At 40.0% G+C, this 12,099-nt stretch overlaps 1 protein-coding gene across 1 annotated transcript; it reads right to left on the reverse strand.

The window, feature by feature from the left end:
- Positions 1-743: 743 nt before the first annotated feature.
- Positions 744-5,452, reverse strand: LOC104093551 (diacylglycerol O-acyltransferase 2D). Its single transcript, XM_009599308.4, has 9 exons — positions 4,881-5,452; positions 4,705-4,779; positions 4,516-4,601; positions 4,021-4,127; positions 3,769-3,924; positions 2,633-2,719; positions 1,972-2,069; positions 1,209-1,296; positions 744-1,019 (listed from the first exon to the last, which is right to left on the reverse strand). The coding sequence occupies exons 1-9, from the start codon at positions 5,078-5,080 to the stop codon at positions 918-920; spliced, it is 999 nt and encodes a 332-aa protein (XP_009597603.1). The 5' UTR covers positions 5,081-5,452; the 3' UTR covers positions 744-917.
- Between the last annotated feature and the right edge of the window lie 6,647 nt (positions 5,453-12,099).

The raw sequence follows: 12,099 nt of genomic DNA on the forward strand, positions 1-12,099 counted from the left end.
GTCTGCTGTTTAGTGTCTATACCTACTGCCCACGCCATTCGACTTGCAATTTTTCTATAGCTAAATGAGAATCCACTTGCAATAATTGACTTGCCATAGACTTAGTAAAATTTCATTTTAGATGTGATTATAGGGTAAAACCCGTAATTTCCAACCTAAATTACAATAGACATACAACAATTAGAGGGCAACTTTACTTGTGTATTACCTTGAAAATGATGAGTACAATTTTGAATCAAATAACTATAAAAGATATGCGAGATTTCACAACACTCATTTTTGCAACATGGCGGAGAATGACAATTAATGTTATTCACCAGGCATATGAGAAAGTTCACGTATGTTTTAGGGCAAGAGCTCAAAGAGAGTCTTGTTTAAAGAAAATGCAGTCCAGAAAACTATATTGCGTACAACTAATTACTTCATCTTGATATTATTTCCTTACTTATTTAGGTGATTTGAAGTGAACATTGTTTAAGACTTCCAAATTCCAATGATACGGCTTAAGTCCTTTAGTAATGAGGTATTCTTTGAGCCTACAGTGAATCTAAGGTAGGTTCCACTTGAAATATAATATGCATTACAACTGCTGATCCCAAGTTCAGAAAATATAGTAACATTTGTTTACTTCATCTCTTTAAAGAAGCTGCACTATAGCTTTAAGTAAGAATTGACGCCTATTATGATTGACCAATATACACATTAGAGATTGCAATTTCCTAATCCAAATAAGAAGCAGGGCGAAACTACAACTTCCATTTATTTCTTTCCCATCTCCTTCTCTTCAAGACATGCACAAGCATACAGTTACATGCACACACAAGAGAGAGAGAAAGCAAGAAAGAAAGGAATAAATCCTTTTATACAAATATACCCATGATACACAATGATTAAGTAGTACGGTGAAGTGACAAACGTTAAAGAATTCTCAGCGGGAGATCCTCATAGCCGACCCTCTTTTTGTGCCTTTCAAAGAGTTGTTCCAGTGCTTCAATAAACCGACTGTGCACTTCAGTAACCTTCAGGAAAAAAATGGCAGTTAAATAAATAAAAATAAACTAGCAAACAATTTAGACAATAGCTTGTATCACCCCGACCCCTTCACAAGGAAACACGAACACCCCATTGTTTGTTGCATAAGTAGCGCACAATCACGTGCCAATTGCAGAAAACAAGACAGACACAAACAAGGTAATTAACTGGCATACCTCTTCGGCAGTAGGGTCTGGATTTTTCTTGAGCAGAATAGGCCTACCAACTACAACCTTCATGGGTCGTTGAAATGGTATGGGAGAACTGCAATGAAACACCATGGCATTACAAAGTTGATACTAGAAACACTAGACTAGCAAAATGAAAGATGTCTCCAAGTACATTCTAAGGACCGGTTTCAATCCATTATACAACTGCTCGCAAGCACTACAGTCAATTTATCTATTCTATTTAATACAATTATGTACCCTTTCACGGCTGGTGGTGATAGCGGGCGCTCTACAAAACTTGATCATGGAACCAATTTTAGCAGTAAGGAATCAATTAGCCTACATAAGTATATAGTGTACAAACTGGAACCAATCAATTTACCTATACTGTTGAATACAATTATGTACTCTTTCACGGTTGGTGGAGATACTGGCAGCTCTACTAAACTGGAACCCGGAACCAATTTTAGCAGTAAGGAATCAAATAGCCTACATAAGTATATAGTGTACAAACTGGAACTAATTAGATCTAATTTTCAAATACAAATGATCTCGGAATGATTAGCCATGGCTCATGACTGTAGCAGACCATTTTCAGTTATTTCATTCATAAGCAATGTGGTAAAATAATTGACTTCAAAGATATAGTACTGGTATTCTGGTGTAAAAGTTAGTAGAAACTCAGACAAAAAGGTCAAAGATTTTATACTGCCTTACTGGTGTGAAGTTATACTCAAACACTATCTAGTTAAGGTCATGCATAACATACCCCAGCACGCCCCAGAAGAGTATTGGAGTGAACTTAATGAGCCTAGAGAATTCCAAGTACAATTTCCCGCTTGGCTTCCACCATTTGTAGACATCAGACTGCAGAATTTAGATAAAATTGTAAGCACACATCATGATATAATTTTCAAGCAAAATGACCACAAAAGCAAGAACAATATGGGCTAAAAGTTTCATAAAAAGATAAGGAAATTGGCAGTTACTTTTCTACCAAAAATTTTGAAAAGAAAATAATGAAGCACACAGGAAAAAGGAGTTCCTCCGTTCCACATTAGCAATATGATAACAAAACTATACAACAAACCAGAAACAAGAGAAGCTTGACATCCCACTGGTGAACTCTACCTTAGGATGAGCCAATGCTTGTGAAATCGCCACATGCAAAGCCATAATCTTTCCTTAAAGAGTGCAAAGTATAATAAAATCGAACAAGATTTCCTTAGACATAAAAATATATGTCGAGGATATGTCAACTGAGTATCTTAATACCTTGCATGCAAATTTCAGTCCTCATTTAAATTTAAATCATACCGACTGATACACTTCAAGTTAAAATTAAAGTCTGACACTAGCACTGAAGCACAAGCATATGGAAGTGAATAACCAAAAACTAAGAAAACCTAAGAAGAAGAATAAAATATGACCTGGCCGAAACAGAATACAGGAACCAGTGGTTTGCCCATCTCCATGGCAATGCGAACAAATCCTTTTCTTCTTTGAAGATAGGCAATCTATCACAGATTAATAGGGCAATTAGATTTAGCACATCCGCATCCCAGCATACACAAGTAAATGATATTAAATATCGCATATTCTCTTATCATTTTCCCCAATAGGTACATAAGATACATAGTAAAATGTTTACCACACCATCTGTACCAAAACACACTTTCCTCTCTGCTCCCATAAAAAAAAATGAAAAAAAATAGAAACTTAACCGCTCTACTCAAATTGGAAAAAAATTTCGTTTACCACCAGCATTCAAACAAATATAACTACAAGCCACTCTCTGAACTAACTTTTCACCTTTTTCAGATTACAATCATACTTTAAAGACTTTTCTACTAAGCTGACAGAACAATTAGTTTAAATATTCATTCTTATCTCAGTACTACGGGCTTACACCAAAGAACTATCTTGAGTAAAAGGTCTTGAGTTTGATCCTTCAGAATGGACTTGCTTACCCGATTTGTGAACGTGCAGATAACAAGGTTTGGTGGCGCATGCTGTTTGCAGATTATATTGTTAATTGATGAAACTAACAAACTACTGAGACAATTAAAAGCTGGTATCGCCGAGAAACGATCTAGAGAGCATAGGTTTGTGATAAGTAGAAGACAGAAAATATTTCTAAGAGGAAACCATGAAGATGTAACACAAATAACAACAATGAAATGATTCAAAATATTTCTAAGAGGAACCTTTAGTCACCTTAACAGTCAAATTATTGCTTTGGACAAAATGAAGCTAAAGAAAGGAGATGATTCATCTCAGATTAATATAGATGATTCACATGTTTTGTAAATGAGATGCAGTTGAATAGTTGATTGATAATGTCAATCTTTGTAGATGCCAAACAAGGTCACCTTTCATAAGAGTAGTAGAGTAGCTGTCTAGATCAAAGGGTTATGTAACAAAGGGTAATAAGTGAGTACTAGCTATTCCTGATCAAAATTCCTTAATACAACTTCATCTAAGTTTGAGAAAGAACAGAAAGGGATGACGTAAGCATATCATGATATATTGGCTTGTAAAACGCAATCAAGTTTCAACATTGAACCTCTGAACCACGCTCCATATAGAATGCCTCCTGAACTCCACCTGGCACAATGATGCAGCTGTGACCAGAATCCAAGAGGGATTTAAAACTTTTCCTTGTAGCGGGTGCAAGTCCTAACCATGTCCAGATATGCCTCATGAATGGTGTATAGAACACCTGCCAATTTTCATCACAGTAAATGCTACTAGTAGTCGAAAATAGGACTATGTACAATTAAAATAACAATTACAAGAACAGGGTATCAAGTCATACAGCTGTACTTGCTAGCACTTTGATTCTTGGGAGAGGCATGAAACCTGTAAGGTCGGCAAGTGCAACCACCCCAATTGGCCAAACAGAATGTGGTTCATATCCAAAAACTGTAAGAAACAACATCCGAGTTAGACTGAGAAATAGGAGCTAGAGACTTCTGTTTTCCCATTAGTGCTGTTAGAACACAGAATGGTATAGATAGTTTCTTGATGAAACAGATTTCATTAGCCTACAGCAGAGGTTCTAAGTACCATAGGAAAGAAAGCTGGAATTTGACAAACCAATTTTAACAAACCAACTTAGTACAAATAACTGTTATAGTTCTACAATGGGAAATGCATGATACGTTAGTTGATTCCGGCCTAATTATAATAGCTAATCAAAGTCTTCAAACAAAAGACAACATTTTTGGAGAAGAAAGAATGAAAACACAAACAGAAAGTTGATCTCTTATTTCTTTCGAAGTGGAGAAGATGAATAGAGTCACTAATTTACCGTAGGCCTCGTTAGAATCAAATGCTTTGATGTCTTCCACGTACAAATGCACCGGAAAATAACCACAAACATGCTTACAGATGTACCTGAAGATCCCCAATTATCACTATTATTACAGCAGCCCAAAAAAATACAAAAATTTGCACTTAATCAGATAAACAATCAGCATAATTGCACCAATAATCCAACCTCGATAATCTTCGGCCCCATTTATTTTTCTCATCAATTGGAATCAGCATAAGTATAAGCAATATTCCTATCACTCTGAAACAAATATCAAAAATAGAAAAGTCAAAATCAGACAACTGGGTACAATGAAATATGAGCAACTAATTAAGTAAAGATAGAATTGGAGAGAAACTAACGCGAGAGCTTTAGAGAAAGGAAGAAAGACAAAGGAAGCAAGAATAATTATGAAGTTGATATGGATAGAGCCAAGCCATAGGACCAGCGCTACTACGGTGTGAAGCAAAGAACCAGAATCCGTCCCTTTAAACTCCAACGGCGTTGGAGGTGACGGCGCCGCCGGTTTTTGATCAATTACACCATCCTCCTCTATAGCCATAGCCGAAATCCAAATAACTATAAAGATAAACCGAACCGAATATAAAACAGAAAAAGAATGTGAATTAAAGAATTGGTTGAAAGGTATATTAATTTATAGGAAGAAGGTGGGAATTAGCTAAGTTTAGAGATAACGAGGAGGCTTTCTTATTGTTCGAGTGACTTCGCTTCGAAATCATCGTCTTCTTTTAATTTTTAACTTTATGACTTGTGATTATGAGAGTTGAAAGTCAGAGCGTGGATTGGATCTATTTACTAGTAGTAGTATTCAGAACTTTGATAAAACACGTGGTTTCAACAGAGGATCACAGCCTGTTAAATTATGGAGAGTTAAATTCTATTGGTCACATGCAACCGCCTAATTGTTTATGCCAAATTGAACTCTACTCTCTAGTCTCTTCCAATAAAAGTCTCTTTCTAACCCAACATTTTAGCCTAACGCTATGGTTTGTATTTGTTTTTGCAAATTTCTAGAGTAACTTGAGGCTGGTTTATTTTTTTAGGATGGTAATGTCATATGTAACTCGATTAATTTCACTCAATATCTATTATCATCCACAAACTTAAATATTGATTAACTCTCTTCACTAAAACTTAAATATATGAAAGCCTGTTAAATGAACGATTATAGGTATAGCCCCTAAATCCTTTTTTTGGGGTGCATAACTTTCCTCCTTTCTTTGTTTGGTAGAAGATGATGAATTTTCCGGTAGTAGTAAGAATGTTGGTATAGGATAAGGTACGATAGGGTATGTGAGATTGTAGGTGAGGAGAAACAATTTGTACATTTTCTATGGATTATTATTCTATTAATAAATCAATTTTGTCTCGCGTATAATTGAATGTCTTCTCATGTCGTACTTCATCTTCTTCAAAATTATAAAACTATTTTATATTGCTTAAGTTATTAAAATTAGAATTATTGATTTATGAATACGTAGAAGCCAATAATTCGAAACGGATATTAACTCCAAGAAGCAAGCTAGAACATTGCGTGAGGCAGGAGTCTGGACTCAGGAAGAAGATCAAGATGTAAACATGAATAACAGTTTTGAACAACAAATTCAAGGAGTGCAATGGAGAATATTCCACGGCATTTAGTGCGCTGTTCGTTACAGAGAATTTGTCACTTATGCTCACCGTTACATCTCCATCAATGATCCTCATAATTGACATTAAAGAAAGGCACTATACTAGGACTTTGTTCCCTAGGCGCAACTATAAATAGTGAGCTATATTATAATTGTAAAGGACACAGCTTTTCTGGGAAACATACGCTATAATCGATTAAAAGCTTTATACAATTTTATATTCTTGTTCCTTGATTTAGTCACGGTTGTGCCCGAAAGCTCTGCTCCCCGAATTATTATTTTTCGTGATTCTATCTTAATTTCAAGGCTAAGTATTTCGTATTTTTTTTAATTATTTCATTATTTCAGCATCGAATTAATTCACGTCTCTAGAAACCACGTATAAATTCAAGTGTACCGTTTTACGGGTAAACAGTTTGGCACCCACCGTAGGGCCTAGACAGCCGTGTAATTAAGTTGATCCTTGCCTCTTTTACTAACGTGTTTTGATTATTTATCTTAGCAAAAAATCACAAGAAATGGCAGATAATGGTGTTAACAACACACATAATCTTGAGGCTCAAGGAGACCAGCCTCATCACGAGGATTTAATCTGTGACACCCACAATGAGGGGAACGATGCCACGCCAGTCCACGACAGGCGGTACCCACGACATATTCGGGAGGCGACTCCCGATGATGCTGAAGAGGAGCATGTTGTTGATGCGGTAAGGGTCCTACAAGAGCAACAAGCGATCATTCCAGGCCATCTCGTACGGCAGGATAAGGTTATGATGGAGTTGAAACAGGCGTTATCAGGGGCTTCCAATAACGCGAATAGACGAGGTCTAGTTCCTCCCGGCGCTCCCGCAAATCAAACAACGAAGAGGGTCGACAACCACACCCCGAGGGGCAAAATTGGCTCCGATGGGGCAGGGGGGAAGGGGGAGCGGATCCGGCCCCAACAATGAGCACAATCCCTTCAAGAGCGAATTACTACGGGTTATGAGAGAAGTGAATGCCCGCATGGACCGAATTCCGGGCGCACCACCAGCACTGAAAGGACCGGCCTCAAAGAAGTATACTCAGTTTCCGTACAGACTAAGCGCGACACCAGAATTAATCCCGAAGCGGTTTAAAATGCCCGACGTGTCGAAGTATGATAGAACTTCAGACCCTCAGGAGCATATTACCACCTATACAATGGCGGTAAAGGGAAATGATTTAGCTTCCCATGAGATTGAATCTGTTTTGCTGAAGAAATTTGGAGAGACTCTCACGAGGCGAGTCTTGACGTGGTATTCGCTATTACCCGAGCATTCCATAGATTCCTTTGAGATGCTCGCAGACTCTTTTATTAAGACTCACGCCGGGGCCAGAAAGGTACAGGCCCGAAAGGCCGACATATTCAGAATTGCACAAGGAAAATCCGAGTTGCTGGAGTTTGTCACCTGGTTCCAAAAGGAGAAGATGTTGCTCCTGATTGTTCTAGATGAATGAGAGGGTGAAGAATTCACTAAGGGTCTGAATACGAGAAGTTCAGGCGCTTCCCGGAAACTGAAGGAAAGCTTGCTTGAGTTCCAAGCGATGACTTGGGCGGATGTCCACAACAGGTACGAATCAAAGATAAGGATCAAAGATGATCAGGTTGGCTTCCCATTGTCGGCAAAAGGACGGGAGAAGAATAAAAAAAATCAAAAGATGATTTTGACATAGATAGACGGTCTTCGAGGGGCCTATTTTTGCCCTACAAATGGGCCGAAGGACGCGTCAGAGGTTTTCGATCGGCAGACATATTCGTTACCGATAAAAGAACTGATCGCGGTTGAAATAATAGATCATTGCAGGACAAAGAAACGTAAGGTATGTGGGATCCTTCCTACCCCAGGCTATCAGAATACAATTTCAACGTCAGTATAGTGGATTTGGTATCAGCTATGCGAAACATCAAATAAGCGCGGTTCCCGAAGCCGATGAGGTCCAATCCCAACTAGAGGGATCCCAACTTGTGTTGTGAGTACCATAGGACGAATGGCCACCGGACTGGGGACTGCCGACATCTGCAGGAAGAAGTGGCGACACTATTGAAGAATGGACATCTCAGAGAATTATTAAGTGACTGGGCCAAGAGCAACTACGGTCGCAACTGGGATAACGCGAAATCCTCGAAAGTAGAAGAAGATCCCCCGCGCCACACGATCAACATGATCTTCGGGGGTACCGAGATCAATGGGGTCACCTTCTTGGCAGCAAAAAAGATGAAGTTATAAATAACCCATAGCAAGAGACTCCAGGAAGTTGCTGAAGACGACATCACTTTCACGTAGGAGGACGCAGACGGATTATTGCTACCGCATAACGACATATTGGTAATTTCTTTAAATGCACTAGACTTTAAAATCAAACGTGTTCTAGTGGATCTAGGAAGTTTGGCCAATATCATATAATGAAGAGTATTGGAGCAAGCCAAACTCACCGAAAGCATCATTCCGTCCATAAAACTCCTCGCCGGATTCAACCTCGCAAGCGTGACAATCCGAGGAGAGATCTTGTTTCCCACGAATGCCGAAAGAGTGATGAAGACGACTCTTTTTGAATGGTGGATGGTGATTTAGGATATAATATTATTCTGAGAAGACCATGGTTGTACGAGATGAGAGTTGTACCATTAACGTATCATCAGTTGCTGAAATTCCCGACGTCCGAAGGAATTAAACAGATAAGAGGCGACCAACCAGAGGCAAGGGAGATGAATGCGATTTCAGTCTCTAGTAGCAAGGGGAAGGAACACGCGGCAGAGCAACTACAGGAACCGGCACCCGCTCCCAAATCGATTGAAGTTAGCCAGGGGGAAGAAGCGTCAGAATCTTATCAGGTGTCAAGGTATTTCCAAGTACCAGAAAAAATGGATGCAACAAAATCCACAGCGGAAGAGCTCGAGCAAGTTGCATTGTTTGAAAAGTTCTTAGAAGGGAAATTCCACTTGGGGACAGGACTGCACCCCGAGCTCAGGTTTGGCTTTATTGAATTTCTAAAATATAATGCCGATTATTTTGCGTGGTCGCATGCGGACATGACAGGTATCCCAACAGAGGTGGCCGTACAAAAGCTAAGTTTGGATCCCAACATCCCTCCAGTAAGACAAAAGAAACTCTCTATTGCGGAGGCTAGGAATAAATTCGTTAAAGAGGAGGTAACTTGCCTACTTAATATCGGTTCAATCCGGGAGGTAAAGTATCCAGATTGTCTAGCTAATGTAGTAGTAGCTAATGTAGCATGTCCATAGGACTTGAATAGGGCGAGCCCGAAAGACTCATTCCCATTTCCAAACATCGATCAAATGATTGATGCGACAGTTGGGCACGAGTTAATGAGTTTCCTCGATGCTTATTTCGGGTACAACCAAATAAAGATAAACCTGGAGGGTCAGGAAAAGACTTCGTTCATAACGAATTTCGGCACATATTGCTATAATGTGATGCCCTTCGGGTTGAAGAACGCCGGAGCCACTTATTAGCTGCTCGTAAACAAGATGTTTGAAAGACAAATAGAAAAAACTATGGAAGTTTATATAGATGATATGCTCGTTAAGTATTTGGACGCAGGTGATCACCTTAAATATCTGCAAGAAACTTTTGACATCCTAAGGAAGCATAACATGAAGCTTAACCCCGAGAAGTGCGTGTTGGGTTAGCTCCTGCAAGTTCCTAGGATTTCTGGTATCACAAATGGGGATTGAGGTAAACCCTGATAAGATCAAGATCATCGAAGACATCCCGGACCAGCTGTCAAGCGTGAAAGAAGTCCAAAGGCTCACGGGGAGATTGGCCGCTTTGAGCAGGTTCATTTCCAGTCATCAGAGAAATGCCATCATTTCTTCGCGCTGTTCAAAAAGAAAAACAACTTCGAATGGACCCCGGAATGCCAGCAAGCTTTGAGAGGTTTGAAAAGGTACTTGTCAAGCCCTCCGTTACTTTCAAAATCAAAGGAAGGTGAAACACTGTTGGTTTATCTCGCAGTCTCGGAAGTAGTGGTAAGTGCATTTTTAGTCCGTGAGGACGAATGTACGCAATCTCCATTGTCATCCGATAGCTGTGGTGACCACATTTCCCCTGTGGAACACCCTTCACAAACCTGAACTCTCGGGTAGGTTGGCCAAATGGGTTATCGAAATGAGTGAATTTGACATAGAGTATAAACCAAGGACTGTGATTAAGTCACAAGTTTTGGCTGACTTTGTGGCCAATTCTAGTCTGGGATTGCTGCCTCTAGCAACCAAAGAGGCAGTAATAGTGTTAGAATTGACATCAAGAGTTTGGACCTTATTTACGGATGGATCCTCCAACGTAAAAGGATCCGGGCTTGGCATAGTATTAACCACGCCTTCAAGAGAAACCCTAAGGCAAGCCATTAGAACAGTCCCTTTAACTAACAATGAACCAGAGTATGAGGCTTTGATTGCAGGACTCGAACTAGCCCGGGGACTTAGATTTCGAGGTCATAGAAATCAAGTATGACTCCCAGCTGGTGGTAAATCAGGTCTACGGGATCTTCGAAACCAGAGAGGAGCACATGCAACAATACGTAGTGAAGGTCCAAGCTCTGCTAGTTCGATTTCAGGAGTGGTCGATTACTCATATCCCGAGGGAAGAAAATGTTGAAGCAGATGCACTGGCTAACCTCAGTTCATCAACGGAAATGAAGGGATTGGATTCCAGGACGGTAGTACAACTGATGAACTCGGTCCTAGATGCGGATAGCTACTATAAGGTAAATACGACTAATTTGATTATCTCGAGCACAGGAAGTTACCCAAAGATTCCAAGGCATCCCGGGTGCTGCGCGCTAAAACAATACGGTATAGCTTCAAAGGAGGCCAATTATACAAAAAATCTTTCCAAGGCCCGTTGGCCCAATGTTTGGGAGCTTCCGAAGCTAATTACATTACGCGAGAATTCCACGAAAGGATATGCGGAAACCATTCGGGCGGAGATTCTTTAGTGCTAAAACTGGTAAGGACATGATATTATTGGCCCCGAATGGAACAAGATGCCAAAACTTTCGTGCAAAAATGCGATAAGCGCCAACGCTACGCACGTTGGTACATCGACCAGTAGAACCACTACACTCAGTTCTGTCTCCGTAGCCGTTCATGAAGTTAGGAGTGGACATCTTCGGACTGCTGCTACAGGCCCCCAGTAAGGTAAGGTTTCTTTTGATTTTAACTAACTATTTTTCTAAGTGGGTTAAAGCAGGTCCTTATAAGAAGATCGTTGAATGCGAAGTGGTGGATTTCTTGTGGGAAAACATAATCTGCAGGTTCAAAATACCAAAAGAGATAGCATGCGATAATAGGCCACAATTTATCGGCGCAAAGATCACAAAGTTCCTTGAAGATTTGAAAATAAAGTGAGTCACATCTTCACCCTTTCATCCGAGCGCAAATGGTCAAGCGGAGTCAACGAACAAAGTGATTATACAAAACCTCAAGAAAAAGTTGGAAACGGCTAAATGTAAATGGCTCGAGGAACTACCTGGAGTTTTATGGGCATACCGGACGACGGCCCAATCGAGCACGGGGTAAACTCTTTTTTTCCTTGTGTACGGAGCAGAAGCCTTAATTCCGGTGGAAGTAGGAGAGCCTACCTTAAGATATTTCCAGGCAAGCTGAGAGACAAATAACGAAGCGATGTTGGTCATCTTGGAGTTGCTCGATGAATGCAGGGACTTGGTACATATAAGGATGGCGACACATAAGAAGAGAATGGAAAGATTTTACAATCAAAGATCCAACCTTCGTTATTTTAAAGTGGGAGATTTGGTTCTAAGAAAAGTAACTCAAAACACCTGGGAACGCAATGCACGGAAGCTACGTTCAATCTGAAGGCCCCTACCGGGTTTCAGCGGTCACTAGGAAAGGTTCGAGTTAGAGAATCAGAATGGAGAAAAG

The sequence above is a fragment of the Nicotiana tomentosiformis genome, chromosome 2 (genome assembly GCF_000390325.3).
Source record: "Nicotiana tomentosiformis chromosome 2, ASM39032v3, whole genome shotgun sequence".
Classification (NCBI taxonomy): domain Eukaryota; kingdom Viridiplantae; phylum Streptophyta; class Magnoliopsida; order Solanales; family Solanaceae; genus Nicotiana; species Nicotiana tomentosiformis.